Raw genomic sequence first — 24,478 nt, 5'->3', positions numbered from 1 at the left:
TGAAATTCTCACAAGAGTTTTATTCCTTTATGTTCTTTATTATGATTACTAATACTTGTTCTCCCTGTTATATTATAAAATCCATGTCCAGTTCATCTTTAAATGTCCTGCACCCAAAGGACACTTAGTTATTTTTTGCTTTAAAGAAAAACAGCATTTGTAATTTGAAAATAAAGGCATACCAGGGCACCTGAGTGGCTCCGTTGGTTAAGCCTCTGACTTTTGGTTTTGGCAGGTCAGGTCATGATCTCAGGATACTGAGATCATGTACTTTACCTCAGTACTTTATCAGGTTCCACACTCTGCATGGAACCTGCGGGAGAGCCCCTTCTCTCTGCCTCTCCCCCCACTAACACTCTCTCTCTAAAATAAATAAATAAGTCTTTTAAAAAAGAAAAAATAAAGACATACTTTTAAAATGCAATCTTTGTTTAAATGTACCTCATAATTTTCTAGAATGCTTCTTTAAGAATTAGGATTCCTAGATACCTCCAGGCCTGCTGACTCAGAATCTCATAGGCCCAAGAACCTCAATGGTAATATATTCCCCAGAGAGTTCTTGTCCACAATTAAGTTTCAGGCATTACTGGTGAATATCAGTGCAAGTTTCCTATTTATTCTTCCTCCAAATGCATACAATCTTAATATGTACTTCAGAGTTTGTACCGTATAACAAAATCCTGAAGCTTAAGACAAATGATTGTGACACTGAATGACTAGTGAGAGTTTATATTATATTATAAATATAACCAGAAGTATTTCTGAATGTCTGTTTTTACCAAATAGTGTACTGGACTTATAAAACTATTTAAGACACTATCCTCAAAGAGCTTACCGTCAAGGTGAGAGAAAAGATACATGTGAAAAGTTTATTGAACAAGCAAAGTAATCAAAGATGTCATGTTATATCATATAGTCACATATTTGCCACTGGTCAAATTAATCATTATTCAATCAACTGAAGGTAACAAAATGTTAAAGTAGTAAACATAATTGGAAGTCCCAGAGTAATTGGGTAGAAGAAGAAGGGGGAGTGGGGAATAAAAGACATCCAGGTTGGAAAGGAAAAAGTAAAAATGCCATGATGTTACATATAGAAAACCCTAAAGACTCCATTAGAAAACTGTTAGAACTAATTAATCAATTCAGTAAAGTTTCAGGATACAAAATTAATACAGAAAAGTATGTTGCATTTCTATACTGTAATAATAAACTGTCAGAAAGAGAAATTAAGAAAATGGTCCTATTTGCAATTACATAAACAAGGATAAAATACTTAAGAATAAATTTAACCAAGGAGGTAAAAGACCTATATATTGAAAACTACAAGACATTAATGAAAGAATTTGAAAAAGATACAAATAAATAGAAAGATACCTCATTTTCATGGATTGGGAGAATTAATATCGTTAAAATATTTATACTACCTAAAGCAACATGAAGATTTAATGCATTTCCTATCAAAATTCCAATGGCATTTTTCATAGAAATAGAATAAATAGTCCCAAAGTCTATCATGGAATCATAAAAGACCCCAAATAGCCAAAGCAATCTCAAAGAAGAACAAAAGGAGGCTTTACCCTCCCTGATTTTAAACTATGTTACGAAGCTACAGTGATTAAAACAGTGTGGTACCAATATAAAAAACAGATAAATAGATCAATGGAACAGAATAGCCCCAAAATGAACCTGTATGTATATGGTCAATAAATTTCAACACATGAACCAAGAATATACAATGGGGAAAGGATGGTATCTTCAACAAATGGTGATGGGAAAACTGGATAGCCACATGCAAAAGAAAGAAATTGGACTACTTTTTGCACATAAAAAATTAACTTAAAATGGATTAAAGACTTAAATGTAAGACCTGAAGCCATAAAGCTCCTAGGAGAGAACATAAGCAAAGCAGTAAACTCCTTATGTAAGTCTTTGTGATGATTTTTTTAATCTGACCCTAAAAGCAAAAACAACAATAACAAAAATAGACAAGCAGGACAATATCAAACTAAAAAGTTTCTGTACAGCAAAGGAAACCATCAACAGAATGAGAAGGCAACCTATGGAATGGGACAAAATATTTGCAAATCACATGCTAATAAGGAGCTAATAACCAAAATGTATAAAGAACTCATACATGTCAATATAAAAAAAATAAATAACTCAATTAAAATATAAGTAGAAGATCTGAATAGACTTTTTTTTTAACCAAAAAAGACATGCAGATGACCAACAGGTACATAAAAAGATGCCCAACTTCATTAATCATTGGAGAAAGGAAAAATAACCACAATGAGATATTACATCATACCTGTTAGAATGGCTATTATCAAAAAGTAGAAATAACAAGTGTTGGCAAGGATGTGGAAAAAAGAGACTCTTATATGCATTGTTGGTTGGAATGTAAATTGGTGCAGCCACTATGGAAAACAAAAAATTCCTCAAAAAATTAAAAATAGAACTACCATATGATCCAGTAATTCTGCTTTAGGATATTTATCTTAAAAAATGAAAATACTAATTTAAAAAGAAATATGCACCTCCATTTTCATTACGTCATTATTTACAATAACCAAGATATGGAAATAACCTATCAATGGATGAATGGTTATACACACACACACACACACACACACACACACACACACACTGGAATACTACTCAGCCATAAAAATAGGAAAAAATCCTGTCATTTGTGATATGCATGGATCTCAATGGCATTATACTAAGTGAAGTCAGTCTGACAAAGAAATTCAAATCCTGTATAATCTCTTTTTTTTTTAATTTATTTATTTGACAGACAGAGATCACAAGTAGGCAGAGAGGCAGGCAGAGAGAGAGGGAAGGGAGCAGGCTCCCCGCTGAGCAGAGAGCCCAATGCGGGGCTCGATCCCAGGACCCTGGGATCATGACCTGAGCCAAAGGCAGAGGCTTTAACCCACTGAGCCACCCAGGCGCCCCATGTATAATCTCTTTTATATGTGAAGTATATATATATATATATAAAGTTTTTCTATAGCTCTATACTTCCTCCTCCTCCCCTAGGGCTAACCTTCCTCTTGGAATGGCTCAGCAAGTATTATCAAGAACCCATATAACAGAATTGTGATCTCTATGAGACAGTGAGATGGGGAGACATTGGGGGTGAATAAATAAACCACCATCCAGTGGCTCGTCCATTTGCTCTGGACAGTCAGATGGCAGAAGGACTGACTGCCTTAGGGAAAAGGAAGAGGTTTCAGGTGTGAAGATGTTCAGGGAGGAACATGGAGGAATAACACAACAAACATTACCTAACTTTCACTTTTGAAATCCTAGAAACAGCCCAAGTGACCCTGAATCATTACCTCATATTGCTAAAAACTAATATAAACGTTTTAATTCTCCAGTAAGACTACAGTCTTCAGCTTACCCTTAATGGAATGTATTTTCCCTGCTCCAGGTTAACCCAAGTCCAGCCAAGTGTCAGCCAACTCTCTTCTCTACCCTCTTTCTCTCTCACTTCCTCCCTCCTCCACTAGAAAGCTGAAGGCCATTGTAAAAGGGAACAAGTTATGTTGATGTGTGCTGCTCTTCCTGCTCCTCCTGTTGTCTAGGGCTTTCCTTGGTCTAGACCTTGAGAACATACCCCTTCAGAATGCTTCCAGCCTGCCAAGCAAGATAAGTCATAGCAGTTAAGTGGCAAGATACTCAAGACTCCCTAGACATTGAGCTGAGAGAGTTCACTGGGCTTGGAGTGGTCCAGAGAGGATATGGGGGAGAGGAAAGCTTTGAAAAACTGGAAAGGGAGATCAGAGACAATTCTAGGCATGGAAAGCTGTTGGCAAAGTTAGAACAGTGGGAATGCACAAGGCACGGTGATGCAATTGTGCAGCCCAGCCAGCTGGAGCATGGAGTTTGTGTTTGGAAGGAGAGAAAACTGGAAAAATGGGATGGGTCCAGACTCATCAGGCCTTAGAGAGTGATGATAACTTTTACTAAGAATAGCAAATCTTATTAATCAGTGGTACTATCCCAGCTGCAAAGATCCAGACATCCTTATTCTAAACTCTATGGTCAGTAGTAAAAGAAAAAAGAGACAGAAACAGTCTTTTTAATTTTTAGAGGGGGGGAGGAGCAGAAGGAGAAGGGGAGAGAGAATCCCTTGCAAGTTCTACACATCTGAGTCAAAATCAAGAGTTGGATTCTTAACTACCTGAGCTACCCAGGCACCCCCAGGTTTTTTTTTTTTCATTGCGTAATAACATGTTTATTATAAACCGCAGGGGTTTTTTAGATGATGTACTACAATACCAGAAACCTATTAGATATCAACTATAATCACTATTCATAAAGACTTTTGATATGTATATATTACAGGGGATTTAGCAAATGAGTTTGGGGGGGTAGTCAAAAGCTTTTATTTTTGGTGATATGTTTTTAAAAATTGAATTTGGCTTTATTAAAATTCAGCCATTGCTCATGATAATGACAAGTGATGCCATTAAGATATAGAGGAGATATATGAATTTAGAGAACTAATGAAAGTAGCCTCTTCTAACAATCTCCAATTTTCAAATTTTAGAGCAAATCATCCTTCTTAGAAATGCTAACCATTTCCTATAAACTAGTTTGATAAAAAGGTTTACTTTAGAGTAATCATAGTTTATACTTAAATCACAAATTTGCCTGCTCTATTTCCTGCCACCATCCATCCTTTGTTTTTCTTTGAATATTTCAGTTTGCAGCATTCTTGCATCACTGATGATCTATAGTCTTGGTGCCAGATGTGAACCACTCATTGTGCCTGAAATTGCAAAAGCAAAAATGCTTCTATTTCCTTTAAACACTTTTTTTTCCAGTTTCCAATTTGAGGTATTAAGAATGCCTACCATGTTGCTCTTCCATGTAAATAACAAATAGTAAGAAATGTGAAAATACCAACAATTGTTTAGTTCAGAAGCTAATTAAATGCTGCACAGAAGAGTGTTTTTACCTATTCTCTCCATCTAGACACATGGAAGCTAAAGTATCACCTACTGAAACACTCAAGTAATTACGATCTCTAGATATTTTATACATATATTTAGAGCAAGTTTTCCTAAATTGTTTACGGAGATCTTTCTTTCCCCACTCTTCTGTTGACACATACCATTTTAAAATATAATAAAAATAGAGTACTAGAAAACAAAACTGGAGGGAAGACATAAAACATAAAACATAGAAGCCAAAGTGTTTTATCATTAGATTCAACAGACATAAAATTACTCTGTCCAACTACTATAAGAATGCTTCCTCTGGATTTCTCAATGCTTCCTCTAGATTTCTGTGCTCCTCTGTGGTCATTCATAGAGCCTCTGACGAGCCATTGGCCTCACATTAAAAAATCTCAAAGAGGGATGCCTGGGTTGGCTCAAATGGTTAAGCCTCTGCCTTCGGCTCAGGTCATGACCCCAGGGTCCTGCATTGAGTCCTGCATTGGGCTCCCTGCCTGCTGCTCCCCCTGCTTGTGCTCTCTCTGTGTCTGATAAATAAATAAATAAAATCTTTAAAAAAAAAAAAAATTAAAAGTCTCAAAGACCAAGAAGCCCAAGCCAATAGTGAGTGTGACGGAAAATTAGGGTCAGAAAGCTCTGAGTCGCCAATTCAAGATTAAGGAAGCAGTGCAGGTGCCCTGTTTCTTGAGTCTGTTTATGAGGGTCTTCCCTGCTGCGGAAAGGAAGGAAAGAAGCCAGGCAGGCAGGAAGGAAGGAAAAAGGAATTTGTCCAAAAGAAGCACTTGCTAATAATTTCCACTGCCCTTCATCACTTGCTTTTTTCTTCAGTAGGAAATGTGCTCTACCTTCTATGCAGATTCCTTTTTTTAAGGTGAAGTTTGCAGACTGCCAGTTCCTGTACAGCATAATTTATGCAAATGATTTCCATCTCCCTTAATTCTATTTTTCCTTTTCTGAAAGCTTTTCTTTTTTACTTTCTTCTTCTGACTTGTATTTACTTAGCTTTTTAATGTCAGTGACAAAAGTAAGAGTTTCATTCTTTTTCCTATTTTTTTTCCTTGCTTAAAATATTTGTGAAGAGATTATTGGCTTCCTTCTCTTTCTTTAATAGAAAGAAAATTTTATGTTCTTTTTCTGCTAATGTTAGCAAAATACCTGTTTACTTAAATATCATATTTTAAGGTTCCATTAGGTGCCCCAGAAAGGAATATATATCCGCACAAATAACATATCCTATATAATAGTGGAATCCAATAGTAACATCATTATTGAGTTGAAATCTTTTTATTGTTTTGGTTAATAACATGACAATACTAATAACATTGCATGAAATTATATTAATAATTATTCAACATAGAATGAGTCTTTCATGATACCATTCAAATAATGTTATTAATAATATCTAAAGTGTCTTATTATAAATCTCTCTCATATAATTTGATCCAGTAACATAGCACTTGGATATTATTTCCATATATACGTTCCATACATACTCCAAGCCAGTAATCACACTCTAAGCAGCAGATTCCTCCCCACCTCTCTGTGAAGACTTACATCAGATTCTCAAAGATTCAGAGCTTTGGTGATTTGCTTTTATCCTGGAATTTTCAGTGACCAAAATTTGAACCCTGAGCTTCTATTTCCCAATTCTGTCACCTCCATATGTTCTGTAAAATGCTTTCTCATAAAACCCATTAATTTTTTCAGTTGCCTTGTTTCTATTTTGCTTTTTTATTATTTGTAGAAGTGCTTTATTAGAGATATTAACACTCTGTTGTTTATTTATGTTGAAGTATTTCCATCTATCATTTTGTCTTTTTTTTTCATCACCCTTGGAATAACACTTATGTACCTTACAGTGAATCTCACTGGACCCTCACCCTCATCCATGGACTTTGGTGAGCACTGAGCTAGTCTTTATCACTGTAGTTGTGCCTTTTTTAGAATTATCTGTGAATGGAAGAGGGTGCTACCAGTATTATCATACAAGCGTTTATACAAACATATATTATCATTTCTTTTTTTTTTTTTTATCATTTCTTTTGAGTAATACCTGAGTGGATTTAGTTGGTAAGGATATGTTTGACATTCAAAAGAAACTTCCAAATTTTCAAAGTGGGTAGGCCATTTTACATTCCCACCGGCAATATATAAGAATTCCAGTTGTCCAACATCCTACCCAACACTTGACGTGGTTAGTCTTTTTAATTTTAGTGTGTAATGGTAACTCAGTATGATTTTAATTTGCATTTTCCTAATGACTGAGATTGGATAGCTTCTTATACTTGTTAGCCATTCATATACCTTCTTTTGCAAAGTGTCATTTCAAAATTTTTGCCCATTTGTTATTATCTGGTTATTTGTCTTTTTGTTACATTGAATTATAGGGCTCTTTATATATTCTGGATATATGCTTTTTAAGTATTTTGTCCTAGTCAGTTACTTGAATTTTTCTTTTCTTTGCAGTATTTTTAAGAGGACAAAGGAATTTTTTGGTTCCAATTTAACCATTGTTTAATGACTGATGCTTATTGGATCCTAAGGAAACTTTGCCTAACTTAAGGCTACAGAGTTTCTTGTACACGCCTTATAGTTTTACTCCTAAATTTGTACTATGGTTCATGGCCCATTTAGAGTTACTGTTTGTTTAACATTTGAGATAAGGGTTGAGGTTCATTTTTTTCCATATGGCATCCAGTTGTCCCAGTACCATTTGTTGAAAAGATTATTTTTCTCCATTGATTTACCTTGGCATCTTTATTGAAAATCAGCTGAACATGTTGTATGGACCTATTTACAAAATCTTTCTTCTGTTCCATTGTTCTATATGCCTATCCTTAAATCAGTATCATCCTTTTTTGATAACTGTAGATTTATAAGTCTTGATGTCTGGAAGTATAAATCCTTAATATTGCACCTCTTTTTCAAAAAAATTTTTATTTATTTAGGTCCTTTGTATTTCCATAGAAATTTTAGAATTAACTTGTCAGTTAAAAAAAGAAAAGAACTTCTAGAATTTTGATTCATACTGATTTTATAGATTAGTACGGGAGAATTAATATCCTGACAGTATTGAGTATGCAATTCCATGAACATGGTATATGTCTCTATTTATTTAGGTATTTAATTTCTCTTAGTAATGTTTTATAAAGCATTCAGTGTATGGTATACACATCTGTTACCAGTATTTTCTCTAAGTATTTTCATACTTTTTTTATCATGTTATAAATGAGACTTACTAATTTTTCATTGATAGTATACACAAATATAATTGATTTTTGTATATTAAACTTTGATCCTATTAAATTCACTTTTTTAAAAAGATCTTGCAAAGCAGTGGGAGCCATAAGCCAAGGGAGAATCAGGCTCCCCGCTGAGCAAGGAGTTCAATGAGAGAGACATATGGCCTAAGCCAAAGGCAGATGCTTAACCGACTGAGCCACCCATGTGTCCCTTAAACTCATTTTTTATTTCTAGTTAATCTGACTAGAGATTAATCAACTTTATTGATCTTTCCAAAGAACAGTCTTTTAACTTCTATTTTCAATTATTCAGTTTCAATTATTTCTGCTCTTATATTTATTTTTTTCCTTTCTTCTGCTGGCAGGTTCAGAGCAGCCATTATCCTAAAACTAATTTAGTGCCCCTACTAAGGCATGACCCTTTTAGGGATTCTACCTAAGGCTGCTTATTACATGAGGTCTCATCATGCTGACAGGTGGAAATAGAAACTAATCCCAGCCCTGTGTGAGTTCCAGGATGTTATCTGTCTATTGACTTCCAGTATTTTTTCCCCAAGTTTGGGAAATTTCCTTCTACATCTATACAGATCAGTATTCAGACAAAGGTTTGGAAGACTTCTCTGCGAATATGCAGATCTCACAATGTTGCTCTCTTTTTTTTTGGTACTCTGACTTGCAAACTCTAGATGCCTCAGTCTCCATAAACTCTAATGTCTGTCACCTCAAGATTCTCAGATTATGGGGCGCCTGGATGGCTCAGTGGCTCAGCTCAGCCACTGCCTTCAGCTCAGGTCATGATCCCAGGGTCCTGGGGTTGAGCCCTGCATCAGGCTCTCTGCTCAGTGGGGAGCCTGCTTCCCCTCCTTCTCTCTCTGCCCGCCTCTCTGCCTACTTCTGATCTCTGTTTGTCAAATAAATAAAGTTTAAAAATCTTTAAAAAAAAGATTCTCAGGTTATGTTTGGTTTTTCTCTCTCTACTCTGTAGCCAGAAAATACCCCCAGGCAGTAAGCCGGAAACGGTAGAGCTCGTTTTGTTTTGTTTTTTTAAAACTCTCTTTCAGAAATCACAGTCCTGCTTTACCTATTATGAAATTTCTGAAAAACATTGTTTTATATTTTGTGCGTGCGTGACAGGAGTGGCATTATATCTTCAGGATCCCTTTGTGGACAGGAGCTAAGGCAACCTATAAAGTACCTTTTTATGAAAACATTCTAACTTGTTGGTATTGGCAGTGTGTTTGAGGTCCTGTTAATAAATAACATCTATTTATTAATAATAGTAAATAGTTAATAATATTAATTATTTATTAATATGGTTGAAAAGGTATAATTAATAGGCTATATTAACATAGAAAAGTATTTTTGTTCCTGTTTGGCCCGACTTCAAAATTATCCCTGAATGCATATGCGCAAATATACCATTATCCCAGATTGCTTTTGATTTTACTATTAGTACAGCATTTTATTAGAGGTTATTGATAAATGTTAAGATCCAAAAGATAATCAACATTTAGCTTTTTATAGAGACTTTTGGCAGTGAGATTACATGAAGGTAAAACAAAGCGTTTGAATATTTTTGTTTCTCAGAAGAAGTCTTTTATTCAGAATCAGCAAGAGGTTGATTTTTTTCGGTTCCAATGTCAACATAAAGATACATATAAAACTTGTATGAATGGAAATAAATGCAATTTAAAAGTAATTCAAATAGTCATAATATACTCTTAAGTCTTAGTAAACAGAGAAATTACATCATTGTAATTCTATGTTAAAATGTTGGACTCCTTTAATTCATATTATACTGAAATTTTATACCATGAAGAATAAACAATAGAAGGTTAAAATGACAAAAGGAAGAATAGAAGATATAAGAGAAAATGAAGAATAAGAGCAAGGACATTTCCTTGCTAAATTTCCTCCTTAAGTTTTAACTATGTCTAAAATTTATTTTACCAATAGATAGTCTATCCTCTGCTAAGGCAATATAAATTATAGATGTATTATTTCTTTAGCACTATTGCTGATGCATCCTTGTTGATTTTTCTATAGAATTAAAAATATTTTAACCTTCTGAAATCAGAACACAAAAAAATCTGAAATCATTACATTAAAAAAAAATTCTGGGAGCACCACTACTTCCTCTTCCCATTCTCTAGTACTTTTTCTTTCCTATCTTTCTGCCAAAATTACTAGTATAGAAAACTAGAGTGAACTAGTCAACAAAAAATGGAAAGGAAATAATTGAGAGAGAAGTGAACCAAAACAAACAAATGAACAACTCCAAAGAAACATATTCAAAGCAACTTGAAAATAGCTTGAGGAAAGTATAAAAATGGCCAATTAATTTACTAATAGCTTAGATTCTGTGAAGGTACTTTTTAGAAGAGGAATGAGACCACCTACCCCAGTAGAGTTGTTTAACCTTTCTGTTCCACTTTCAGAGGACAGGCCCCATCCTGTTGGATTCTGTATGCTTTACTTCCATCTCCCCTTCTGTTCCAGAATCAAGGATCTAATCAATCCCCTTTATAGCAATTGTGAAAATGCTGTCCTAAGGTCACAAAGCTGTCAAGGGGCAGGACTCAAATGCGGTCTGTCTCTGACTTAGTCTGTTTGGTCTGACTTAAGAGAATCCCATAGACTAGGTGACTTGTAAACAACAGAGATGTTTTTCTCACGATCCAGAGTCTGTGAGGTTAATCAAGGTGCCAGCACATTCCGTGTCTGGTGAGGACCTACTTCCTGGTTCATAGATCCCATCTTTTTGCTGAGCCCTCACATGGAAATAGGGTAAGGAGATCCCAAGTTCTCTTTTATAGGGAAGTTATCTCTTTCATGATGGCTCAACTTTCATGACCTAATCATTTTCCCAAGACCCCACTTTCTAATACCATCACATTGGGGATTAAATTTCAACATATGAATTTGGAGGAGAACACAAACATTCAGTATAGAGCAGTTTCTTTTCTCAAAGGCTAGATGACTTCTCAGCCCAAGTGAAGAACTTTGTTTCAGAAAGCGGTTAGTAATGAGATTCAGTAGTTAAAAAGGAAAGAAGGTATTATTGTATCAGGAAGAAAAGAACATTTTTCTTTCCTCATATTCACTTCTTGTTTTTTACTTTCCTCATTTATCACAAGAAGTGATCACACTTATCACACTTATTATGATAAATGAGGAAAGAAAAATGCTTATTATTCAACAGTATTCCTGCAACAAACTGATTTTGCCCTGAAAGATAGTGTGATTTTGGTGTATATATCAGGAGTTGTAGAGAAATAGTCTCTGAACATCTTTGATCGCTAACTCCCATGAGTTTCTGAGCATACAACCCCAATATATACATTTATTTATAAATTTTATCCATAAATTATTGTACTTGCATGTCTGTATATTGGAAAAATAGAAAAAACTCAAAGAGCTATCTAAATAGACATAGATTCTGAGATTTTCTTCTCGCCTTCCAAGGAGACTCTTGTCTGCCCTCAGGTTGGAGATCACCAATTTGAAGAAAATTGTCCTTGTGGTCTATTGGTCTATCGAGCATCAATAGATACCTAACTGATAGTGTAAACAACTTTTCCTTGACCCCTTCAGTTGAAAATATTTAACAATTTATCACAAAGAAGATTCTCAACCAAACTGAATGTAATCCTTATGGTTCCAATTGTAGGGGCAAATAAAATTGCCACTTGCATCAGAGCAAATGTATTCAAGATGGTCATGCTAAATAAAGAAAAACCAAAATGAAAACAAAGATTGGCAGCATGTAACCTATATGCTAGGCATTCTCCATTTCGGGGGGTCGGGGGAGAGACAGAAAGTCGTCCTTAGAGTCACAGAAGCGTCATACTACGAATTTTGTCATGGGCTTTTGGAGAGGTAGAAATATAATGGAGAAGTCCTTTGATGAAAGGGCAGCCCTTAAGAAGACCTATTGTGCCAGATAGTCGCTGTCTTTCACTTAACCTGTTGTCCTGTTGCAGGGGCTAGGTCTCTCACAGGGCTTAACCAAATGGAGTTTTAATAATTTCCTTCCTGTTTCAAAGACCCAGATCTAAGCATGGCGTTGACTCTTAATAAACATTTCATTTCCCATCATTACTCATACTATTTTGAAAGAACCTACTAGCACTTTGGTTAATCCTAATGTTCTAATTACTCCAAAGGAGGCTTAAATGAGTTTCATCACCAAATAAGAGTGCCAATAGATCAAAGTAGATTTGTGTGACACGGGCTTGGAAGAGAAGGTATCCCTAACATTAGATCAAAGCATATGGGACCTAGAAACACTATAAAATTAAAATTTTATTTATAGTAAAAAGACAAAAATTACAAATTAGACAAAACTAAATAAAATCTATAGTACATTACTAAAATGGAATGGTTTTCTTACATGGAAAATATTAGGGACTTACTTGAGGAGAGTCTCCAGATTAATATACAAATAGGAGTCCCCCAGGTCAGAGAGCAGCTCCACCAACAGCTGAAACTAGCCCTTTATCACAAGAAAAAGGAACTGAAAAGCAATCAAAGCATAGTATTGCTATCTTCATTTCTCTTATAATTCCCAGCAGGATCTTAAAAAAAATCAATAAACTTCTCATATTCCCACTTTCCCCATCTGCCAAGCTGAGATAACATTAATTATGGTATACAGTCCTCACCTCTCAGTGAAAAGAGACTTGGATTATTTTAAAATCATGGAAATAAAATTTGAGGAATTATTCTATAAATGGTGAATTTTGAAAAACACTTTTTCTGCATGGAACATTTCTTTTAATGGCCAATAAATACAGCCAGGAAGCAAAAAATAAAAACAATTTAAAATTGAGAGTGTATTGTTTTTACATCATACCTTTGATATGTGGGTGAGACTCATTTACAAGGAGTTGAAATATCTTCACAATGAAATTTGAATTTAATGAGTTTTTAGAAACGAGGGGTAAAATTGCCAGCTCTACTTTGGAATATGGTAAAATCAAAAATTAAAGTCCACCTTGCTTGAAAACATAGCTGTGCTCCCCTGCTCCAATAGTCTGTCATTAAGAGTTATATTTTGATGGTAAGTTTCGATATACCTCTTAGGTTAGGTCTATAGACTGGTCTACCAAATGGAACCTGTGCTTAGGATAAGTAGGCTTTTGTAATACCTGCTGAGATAAGCTACAGTGAAGTACTAGGAGTATTGTCTTTGAAATAACATGTCATGGAGGAGAAGGAGGATGTTTTAGAACACTTTGGAGATCAGACCAGAGTGTGCTATCATTAAGCAATATGTGTTGACTAGGCCTTTGTTCTCTTGGCTCACTGCACTTCAATTTTCATAGCTGGGGTCATCTAAAACCCCTCTGAGACTCAGGCTTCTTTCATACCATGAGCCCATCACCATCAGTGGTGATTTTATTTGACTACGATTAAAGAGTTTTGGCCTATAGCTTAGTATCAGTTAAGCCTAGATAAACCCTAATGGGTCATTATCACTGTCATTAATTTATGAGCAGTCAAGTTGATCGGAAGGCTAATGAGCTTTGAATGCAGATAGTTCTGGGTATGAATCCTAGGTCTGGCATTTATTATCTCCTTTCTCAAATCTCTTCTCTCTGCGCTCCAGCTTCCTCATTTCTAAAGAGGAGATAATAATACCTATTAGGGGTGTACATATGTGGGTCTATCTACAGTGCTAGAAGAGTTTTGGTATGTCATAGGTACTCCATAAATGCTGTTTCCCATTCTGTGTATAGGTACAGGAAAGCTTCATGCTGTTACAGTCAGTGACTTTGCATGAATCATACAATCAGTTGTTGATATTTGTGCTGGGAATGGTTGTAGGTCATAAATCTTGAATGGAAATTTAGGTGAGGTCAGTGCTTAAGAGGAGTTCGGAATCCAGGCTTCCTTTTCCTTCTTTGTGCTACCATAGTGCTTGGTACATGCTTCTGTCATAGAATTTATGACACTATTTTGAAATGATTTGTGGTCAGTGGGATTTCTGCTCAAAGACTGAGTCGATGTCTTATTCATCTTCAACTTCCCTGTGCCTAGCACAGAGTGTGGTTCACTGCTTACGCTATGATTACTTCATACTGTTCCTCTACAAACAGACCTGTCCTGTTCAACCTGACCAAAAATGAGTCAACCTGTTTCAAGGTGCGCAGACCTCTTTGAAGGAGAAACACATCCATGCGTGCACGCACACACACACATGCACATACACATATCCACGCACACACACACACAGACTTCTAGTACTTTGTTTTAAAATGGTGCCATGTATTATGCAATCAAATTTTTTGAGACTTTTTTTTTAAAGATTTTATTTATTTATTTGTCAGAGAGAGAGACAGCAAGCACAGGCAGACAGAGTGGCAGACAGAGTCAGAGGGAGAAGCAGGCTCCCTGCGGAGCAAGGAGCCCAATGTGGGACTCGATCCCAGGACGCTGGGACCATGACCTGAGCCAAAGGCAGCCGCTTAACCAACTGAGCCACCCAGGCGTCCCAAGAGACTTTTTTTAATGAAGAAGTTTCCCTCGGAATTGGCTCCCACGGGGCACAAAGGTCCACATGCCTCGGCAGTTAGTACTTGTCTCCTGACCTATGCCCAGCCCAGTGATAAGGCAAGGAAGACAATATGAGATGCACATTCTCAGCTGGAGAGACCCATGGGCTTTAACAACTTGGGAACAGTATGATTGAAGACATGCGGGTTACTAATAAGTAGAGTGCCACAAGTGTTAGTTATAACTTGTAAGCACGGTCTCGCTACCCCTTGTATAACCAAGTTGTCAAAGTGCTTTTACGGCATTTTCTAATTTCACAAAGGTTATGAACTGGCCTTTAGATACTATTGTTCTGCCAATAGTAAGCCTCCATGCCAAACCTTGAAAGTTAGAAGATGGCATTTAAGGGAGAGTGAGAGAGGAGAGGATTAATACTGCATTAAAAAGCAGAAAATCAGCCAAATTCATTGGCAAAGAAATAGAGTTATTTGGCAGTTTAGAAACTCAAAAACAGATCTTGTTGAAGAAGCAGTTGGCCCGTATTTTGATTTCATGGTGCTTGGCAGTTCTTTTACTCTTCAGGAGAGAGGTTTTGATGTACAATTATAATGATGAAATTTGCTTACTTGGAATTAAAAGATTCTCAAAACCAGGGAACATTTGAACCTTATTTAGAGGCAAAACCTAGAATTATTTGATTAAACCACTGAAAAATAAGTAGGAGCATAGTTAGAAGGGAAATATGAAGAGGTGATTAGTGTTTCCTTTAAAACTCAGGTATCCACTTCCTAGAGAGAATCCTAGGTTCTCCTGTAGGTTTCTCCTCCAGCCGTATCTTCCTTCCCTCACCCACAACCAAAGTTTGAACTTTCTGTGTCATAAACAGCCTAATCCCAAACCATGGCTTAATGAAACACAAGTGAGTTAATCAAATGCAACTATGAATGAGAATTTACCTTGAAAGTTGGAGAGAGCCCCACCTGCCATGCCTCCTTGTCTCCCTCGCTCACTTTTTGCCCCCTGCTCTGCCTTTCCTTCAAAAGCACAAGGTTAGCCTGGATTGCCAGGGAAGGAGACAAGTTATTAACTAGACGGACGGCCGAGCTTGTACCAAGTCAAGTTACTGGATTACACAGGGAGCCAGGATCCTCTCCATAGCTACGAAGGCAGCCCGAGCCCTGCGCGAGTGTGTCGCGGGCTCATTTGTAAGCCTTTCCAGATGTGGCAGCCGCGCGCGCTTGGCGGCCATCCAGGAGGCCGCCTGCAGTCGGCGCTTCCCGGGCCGCAGTGCGAGCCGCAATGCCGGGATCCTGAGGGCGCAGGGCTCGCTCGCGGCTCGCCCCCCGGGCCCGGCGCTCACGCAGCCCCGCCGCCCCGCGGAGCCCCAGCCCGCAGCCGGCCAAGGACAATCTGCAGTGGGAGGAGGCCAGCATGGTCGCGGCGCCGGGGCTGCGCTGAAGTCCATTGCGCCTGGATGGGGGACCCCGAGGCCCACGTGATGGCTCGGTCCCTGAGAGCCCCTCTCCGGAGGTCCTTTAGCGATCACATCCGAGACTCCACCGCCAGAGCCCTGGATGTTATTTGGAAAAACACCCGAGACAGAAGGCTGGCAGGTGAGGGGCGCGAAGGGGAGGGAGGAAGGAGAGGTAGTAAAAGGGAAACACTCCAGCGCACAGACGCGGGTATTAACCCGGATGATGAGTGCTCTCATCGGCTGGATAAAGTTCATCGCCGTCATGGCAATGCTTTCCATCTCCCTTCCTCTGGTATTTAACGTTTCTGGAATTTTTTTTTTTTTTCCTAATGCCTCTCAGGTTTCTGGTCTGATTATTTCTAGATAAGGTTTATGAGAGGTGTGGGTTTTTTTTTTTTTTTTTTTTTTTTTTTTTTTTTAACCTTGAGAAGAAAAGCAAGGTCCTTTTGAGTGTCAGGGAATCAGTGGTGATGAGCAGCTGCAGGCAGAAGCTGCAAGGTCTGTTGTGCGGCAGGGGACCGAGGTGGGGCTGCTCTGGCCCCAGGTGGCCTGGTCTGTGCTGGAGAGGGGCCTGGAAAGGCTGTGTGTCAGTGGAGTAATCTGCGCTACCCAGTGAAAGCCTGCTGGTATTTCCTCTGGCAGCCTGGAGCTGCTCTGAGTTCCAAGAGGGTGTCAGGTATGCTAGAGGCAGGCGTTTGAAATATAATAAAACATAAATACAGTGGTGCAATTCAGATTTAGTAGGGCTCATGTGACAGCAACCAAATGGCCAACAGTGTTTTAAGGGGTACAGTAAAAGAAACAACTTATGCCTGATCCTGGTATCAAGAATATAAATTGATATTTGTGATAAAATAATCTCTGAATTCAGGAAAGGCATCCTAGTCCTGTTTCATGGCTCCCCCTTGGGTGCTCTGTAAGTCTCTGTATTTGTGTCTTCTACGTGAATGGGCCAGAGATGGTATTTTTTTAACCTTTTTGGTTAACCTGGTTGCTTTTCATATTCTGTGTGGAGTTCCAAATTCTTACAAATATTAAAAGTGGCCTCTAAGTGTCAACAGATTTCTGTGCTGTGTGTTCTCAATAAAAAGGTCCTTTGACTTTCATGTGATAGTCTTGACATGACTTGAAGAGGGGGAAATGTAAGAGTCGTGATTGTGATAACAGATTATGAAGATAACATGCTAGTTATATCCCTTCGTAGGCTGTAAGGTTGTCCTAAATGTTCATGGAGCTCTTTCTCTTTGTTAAGCGAAACAATATTGCCCAGTACAGGTCAGGGTAAACAATGTCAAGTTGAATCATAAAGCAGAGGAGGGAGAGCAAAATATTTTAAATTTAGCCATTTTATTATGGCTTTCAAATAAATATGATACCTTAAAGAAATACTATATTCCAGTAAGTTTTTTTAAGCTATATTATCTAGTGTTAACAGTTTGCAATTAGCCAGAGAAAATTTAAGAAACAAGATAGTAGAAAATAAAATCTACTATAATTAACTATAACTGGTTGGCCTTTAAAAAAAAAGTAGATCCTTCATTGTTGTCTTATTTGACAAATCCATTGTCACAAGTGGAAAGGTTCCACAAATAATGTCTTATTAAAGACACACAAAAATATTTTGTGGTTTAGTGTTTCAACTCGAGAGTAAGACTAAATCAAACATTCCTGCTTCCCAGGATTCCCCTTATATTTTCATAAATGATGAGATTTTGACAGCTATTGGCCTCCTAGAATGAGGATATTATCCCTAGAAAGTTGCTGCTTGTCTTTCATTTGTATGTTTGTGTGTCTGTACACACACACACACACACACACACACACAATGTATATGGGGTAAAAAATGTAGCATCAAATGAAAAACACTTAAAGAAAAATAGTTACTTTTTGTATGTGATAGAAGTTAAACATTTCCACAGCTCTAACAGCAAAGAGGATTTTACTTGTTCCCTGCCCACCGAAGAAAGAAATTCTTTATATTGCCCAGTTTTTCTAAGGTGAGTATGACCTATTAGGTAATTCACACAGTAGAGAATCCAGGTACTAAACTTGAAAAGAAAGAATTTTGGCTACCGCAACTGACTGGTGATTGGAGACTTGGACCCTTTTCATGCCTCCCCTGTGCTTGGCACATGGCTCAGAGCTCAATCAGTGTTTGTCAGGTGGAGAGCAATTTGGTGCACATCCAGATCCCAAGAGCACTTACTGTCCTCCTTCTCCTCAGACTTCTCTGCACCCCACCTTCCTACCAACCCCAGGCTGAATAAAAGCTGTGAGTTATCCACAAAAAGTCACTTCTCTAAACACCAGATACAGTCTTTATTATCTATCATAACACCCCACCCTCGGCTGCAAAATGGAGGGAGGTACCAAGTCCAAATCTCTGGCTTCACCTCACGTTGTGAAATGAACGCTGGGATGGGTAAACCAGTGTTTTGAAGCCTTTGAGGAAAATACTTCTTTTAATACTAGCTGAAGTGTTATTTTCATGATGCTCATTACTTTGATGACTTTCATCAAGTCTCTCAAACACTAACCTGAGATTTCCGTTTCTTCCAGAGGTTTAACTTCTTTGGCCATGGGACAAAGTTTTAAGTTTCCTTGTTTGGTAGTTTCTCTCTCCATGTGCATGTGCATGTATGTGTGTGTGTGTGTGTGTGTATCCCTCTCTCTCACCCCCGCAAATACACACACCCTACATAACTTAACAGTTCCCAGTTCTTCTACCCCAAATGATGTTATGTATGAAAACCATTATTTACATTTCTTTACCTTAAAATCCCTTATAAGTAAAACAGGGATTCTGCCTATTATTTTTAAGGATCCCTTTCCTTGTGTAAACAAAATGCAGAATTGCTGCTAGGAGAAGACCTTCAACTTGTAAGGAGTGATGGAACAGACTGTCTTAATTGTATCCTTGACATGGAATTGCCTTTTTCTGCCCAACCACAACCCGCAGGGTTTCTTTTACTCCTATTCTCTGTCTGACTGTTATTCCCAAACCCAAAGGTACACAATCTCTTTACTAAACTTAGAAGCCCCTGTGGGCTCCTGGGTGGTTCAGTTGGTTAAGCGTCTGACTCTTGGTTTTGGCTCAGGTCATGGTCTCAGGGTCCTGGGATCAAGCCCTCTGTTGGGACTCTGTGCTCAGCAGGAAGCCTACTTGAGATTCTCTCTCTCTCCTTCTCCCTCTCCCTCTGCTCCTCCTCCCACCAAAATAAAAACGAAATATATCTTTTATAAAAATAAAAATAAATAAAAGCAGAGGATGACATCTAGTTTCCAGGGAATTACAACGTTGAGGTTAACAGTGGGTGATGGATAAGGTAGACAGCCCTTCTCTGGACAAACTGTGCATCTGTCATCAATCTCTTCCATGCCTCTCGTGGTTCCTCTATTGCCTCCTCCCTCCCTTTGTACACAGACTTCTTGGCTTCAGGGTACATTTCATTCCCTAAAGCCTGTTACCCCTTAATCCTTTCAAATAGGGCTTCTTAGCCTTTTTTGTGCTAATAGATGTTTTTGGCATTCTGGTGAAGCCTGGGTTCACTTCCCAGAAAGAAAAAAATTTTTTTAAGATTTTTATTTTTTTATTTGACAGCGAGATCACAAGCAGGTAGAGAGGCAGGCAGAGGGAGGAGGGGAAGCAGGCTCCCTGCTGAGCAGAGAGCCCGATGCGGGGCTTGATCACAGAACCCTGAGATCATGACCTGAGCTGAAAGCAGAGGCTTAACCCGCTGAGCCACCCAGGTGCCCCCGAAAAATATTTTTTGATGTGTAAATAAGATACATTGAATTAGAAAGGAAATCAGTTATAGTACAATTTAGTTATCAGGGTATTCCAAACACAAAATTATGGTATAGTAATAGAAAATGAGTGAATTGTATAATAGACTATAATGTTTTCAATATGGGGAAGTAAATATAAATTAAATATTTTGTAAGGATACCAGGGTGCAGATTGTTATCACTAGCTAGAATAAAAACATTAAACTGTACAGGGGCTCCTGGGTGGCACAGTGGGTTAAGCCCACTGCCTTTGGCTCAGGTCATGATCTCAGGGTCCTGCGATCGAGTCCCGCATCGGGCTCTCTGCTCAGCAGGGAGCCTGCTTCCTCTCTCTCTCGCTCTGCCTGCCTCTCTGCCTACTTGTGATCTCTCTCTGTCAAATAAATAAATAAAATCTTAAAAAAAAAAAAAAAAAACATCAAACTGATTCATCTCCTTGTCACCAACTATTATAGATAGAATATGGGGGAGCAACATCCACATCTAGGTCAGCAATGTACAAACTTTCAACTTTACTGTTTGGTGGCTGAATGGGGCCAGCAACGATGTCCCATGAGTATCTGTGGATGTTGATAGCACAAAACCCACAATCGTGTGTGATCTGGAGTAGGTTTATTAACTCCCCAAACTGTGGAGTAGGAATAATTATAAATGATATTTTGTGATATCTACATCAATTCTAATATGCTGTGGAAAAGTCTGGTTTCTGTTGGTGACAAAGTCACAGGAACAACTAATCCCATTGCGTGTGAGGCAGGGGGAGGTGGCAGTTTTTCAGTCTTCCAGTTCATAATTGGAAGAAAAGCTAAGTTCCAGTTTGGGTTTTGTGAAAATAAAAGAAAGAAATTTGTCCTCATCCAAGTTTATAGACACTCCAAATTCTCTCAGCAGACCCTAGGTTAAGAATTCCTGCTTTATCCATACTTTGCATTCTGAGTACTTCCAGACAACCGTTCTCATAGACTGAGATGCTGAGATCTCATAGATGAGAGGACTGGATTTTGTTGATATATTTTCGACAAAGCTCTGCAAACGAGTGTGGACTGATGTACCAATTAGACTGCCTCGAAGGAAAAACAAGAGACACTACTATTCAGACTAGAAAGAGACAGAGAGGCTAAAAGAAAGACAAAACCCTGACTACACACATGTACAGTAGCTTTCATCAGTTTGCAAAGTGGAATGGATAAATATACTGAAAAGAAATTAAATATTAGCCTTTATTTAATGGCATCTCATAAAGTAAGCACAGCTTATATAGTGTAAAACCCCTTATTGTTTAAAAAGTATTCAACCTACTCTGTTAGAGAAACATGACATATAAGGGGGGGAAAATGTAAAAGCCTCAGCCTGTTTGGGGACATGTGTCCCTACTTCCATAGCTAAACATTTTCAAGAAGGAAGAAAACTAAATTGTCTAGGAGGAAGGCAGGAAAATTGAGACGAATCTCAATCCAAGTGAGATTCAATGGACGTAGAATAAATTTAAATATTTACATTAGTTTGGATACCCTGGGGGTATTCTGTTGAGTGGTGGGTATCTTCTGTCTTTTGTGAAATTGAGTTTTACATTTCTGCTGACTAGGTCTCCAATTCACTAGCAAGACGAATGTTTGACATGCTCTGTCGTACTTTGGCCCTCAATTCAGTGGGACATCAGGAATTCTGGCCCACTTCCCATGACGAGAAACCACAAACATTGACTCCTGTGAACTGTCTTCTGCTCATTGGTTCACAGTGAAAAGCAGCAAGTAAGGGCATATATAATGCCTTTTAACCAAGAATGATGTATGCCTCAAAATATGCAGGCTCCTCCAGTAAACAAAGACTTCCCTGGATGTATGCAATACTATGTATAATATTTTAAAGGGTCTGAGAGACAACAACTAATGGTGCTTCATGAGTCCCTATTACATTTTGGGAGGGTAGATGTAGCATGTCCCTATTAAATTAGATAATAATACTCTTTCAGTGAAAAAGGAACACATTGATGTCGAGGTCAGCTTTGGTGAGTGAGAACATAATATATTGGCTAAGAGAGCTGGCTATGATATCAAACTTCTGGGTTCGAATCCTGCTCTTGCACTAGAGAGCTTTGGGCAAGTCAGTCTGTTTCTTACCAATATAAAGAGGATGATCATAGTACTTAGGTCATAAAGTTGTTTCAAAGATTAAATGAGCTACTGTGTAGAGTACTTAGAAGAGTCACTGACATAGAGTAAAGTACCTCAGTTTCATTGTTATAACTCCTCTTCTCTTTCCCCATGCGCTAGGTCCACAGACGTTTCACCCTGCTAGCACACCACTATAATTTATCTAAGCCTTTTGGGCAAAATTGGTTCAACCTGTCCAAAAGTAGAAAATAAAAGGTAAACTATCAATGCCAAATGAAATTTATTTCCGTACTCTGGAAGAAAAAAAAAAACAAAGAATCAGGTGACTTCTGTGCAGACCTTGTTGAATTCCAAAATGAAATGACTCACGAGAAAGCTGTTTTTGCACATTGGTAAAGAAATTAGTCCTTGCATATGACTTTGTCAAGCTACATATACAATATCTGAAAGTCTCCCCAAGCGAGTTGGAACCTGCTTTGAAAATTGCTCTCTAGATGGAGCCAAACATGGAAAAGAGCACCAGCACCAGCAGCCTGGGGTTTCAAGCATGTGGTGCAGCTCTGGTATGGGAAAAAGTATGCTAAATGTCAAGGCTGCCACTTGAAAGGGATGTTTGGCCACCTCCCTTTCTGGAGCAAAACTTGTGCAGCTTTCCTCATTTAAAACTAGTATGTATAAGCTGTCTGCATATTTTGCCAAAGGTCCTTATAATTACAATAACAAAATGTGTCCAAAGTCAGGGGCGTGGTAGAAGGGATAGATTAATTATTCACAGGTATGCTGAAGGATCTGAAGCTATATCTTGAAGCCAAAACTTGATTTAAAGGAACATTCTACTTCAAGTTCTCTATTTCAGAGGAATTAATTAAGGTACAGATTGAAGTTAAACTTGTTATTGTATATGCTTTCCCAATTTCTGATTCTAGTCTCTTCTTTTTATAATAATCTATCATTTTGGGGGCACCTGGATGTCCCTGTTGTTAAGCATCTGTCTTTGGCTCAGGTCATGATCCCAGGGTTCTGGGATCGAGTCCCACATCGGGCTCCTTGCTCAACCGGGAGCCTACTTCTCCCTCTCCCTCTGCCTGCCTCTCTGTCTACCTGTGCTCTCTCTCTTGGCCAAATAAATAGATAAAATGTTTTTTTAAAAATCCATCTTTTTGGGGCGCCTGGGTGGCTCAATGGGTTAAAGCCTTTGCCTTAGACTCAGGTCACGATCCCGAGGTCCTGGCATCAAGCCCCACATTGGGCTCTCTTTCTCAGTGGGGAGCCTGCTTCCTCGTCTGTCTCTGCCTACGTGTGATCTCTGTCTGTCAAATAAATAAATAAAATCTTTTAAAAAATCCATCATTTTTATGGAAGTGTAGCTGACACACATTGTTGCATTAGTTTCAGGTGTACAACATAGTGATTCAGCAACTCTGTGTGCTGCTTTGCTCAGCACAAGTGCAGCTCCCATCTGTCACCATATGGTGCTGTTACAGCACCACTGACTAGATTCCCTTTGCTGTACCTTTTCTTCCTGCGACTATTCATTCCATAACTGGAAGCCTATATCTCCCGCTCTCCTTCACCCATTTTGCCCATCACCCCACCCCCACCCCTCTGGCAGCCGCCAGATTGTTCTCGGTATTTATGAGTATGTTTCTGTCTATTATTTATTTTTTCATTTGTTTTGTTTTTTAGATTCCACATATAAACACATATAAAAGAAATCATATCGTATTTGTCTTTCTCTGACTTACTTCACTTAACATAATGCCGTCTCGGTCCATCCATATTGTCTCAAATAGCAAGATCTTATCCTTTTTATGGCTAAATAATATTTCATTATATATATTCTTTATCCACATTTTCTTTATCCATTTATGTGTGTATGGAGGGATACTTGGGTTGCTTCCATATCTTGGCTATTGTAAATAATGCTGCAGCAAACCTAGGGGCTGCATATGTCTTTTCAAATTAGTGTTTTCATTTTCTTTGGATAAATACCCTGTTGTGAAATTACTGGATCATATGGTAGCTCTATTTGTAATTTTTTGAGGAACCTCCATACTGTTTTCTATAGTGACTGTATCAGTTTACATTCCCACTGCCAATGCATGAAGTTTCCCTTTTCTCCACATTCTCACCATCACTTGTTAATTCTTATCTTTTTGATTCTAGCCATTCTGACAGGTGTGAGGTGGTATCTCATTGTGGTTTTGATTTTCACTTCCCTGGTGATTAGTGATGTGGAACATCTTCTCATGTACCTGTTGGCCATCTGTGTGTCTTCTGTAATCTGTCATTTTTAAAGAAAGAGGATATACCATTCAGAAGTCTCAGGCTGGGATTGTATGTGTATGATAATGATGATGAGTTTGCATTTTCCCTTCTGTGCTC

At 38.1% G+C, this 24,478-nt stretch overlaps 1 protein-coding gene across 2 annotated transcripts in view; it reads left to right on the top strand.

Annotated features, from left to right (window-relative positions):
• Window positions 1-24,478, top strand: part of DLC1 (DLC1 Rho GTPase activating protein) — a 413,181-nt gene that overhangs the window by 220,657 nt on the left and 168,046 nt on the right. Inside the window, exon 1 of one of the 2 annotated variants that reach the window (XM_059384366.1) lies at window positions 16,047-16,329. The exons of the other annotated variant lie outside the window; for it this stretch is intronic. Within the exon in view, the coding sequence (XP_059240349.1) occupies window positions 16,191-16,329 (139 nt within the window). The 5' untranslated portion in view covers window positions 16,047-16,190. Of the gene's footprint in view, window positions 1-16,046; window positions 16,330-24,478 lie in introns of those variants that run through there. 2 annotated transcript variants of the gene reach the window in all.

The sequence above is a fragment of the Mustela nigripes genome, chromosome 18, assembly GCF_022355385.1.
Source record: "Mustela nigripes isolate SB6536 chromosome 18, MUSNIG.SB6536, whole genome shotgun sequence".
Lineage (NCBI taxonomy): Eukaryota > Metazoa > Chordata > Mammalia > Carnivora > Mustelidae > Mustela > Mustela nigripes.
Note: the sequence above shows the minus strand (reverse complement) of the source record. Positions and strands in the feature narration are given on the sequence as shown.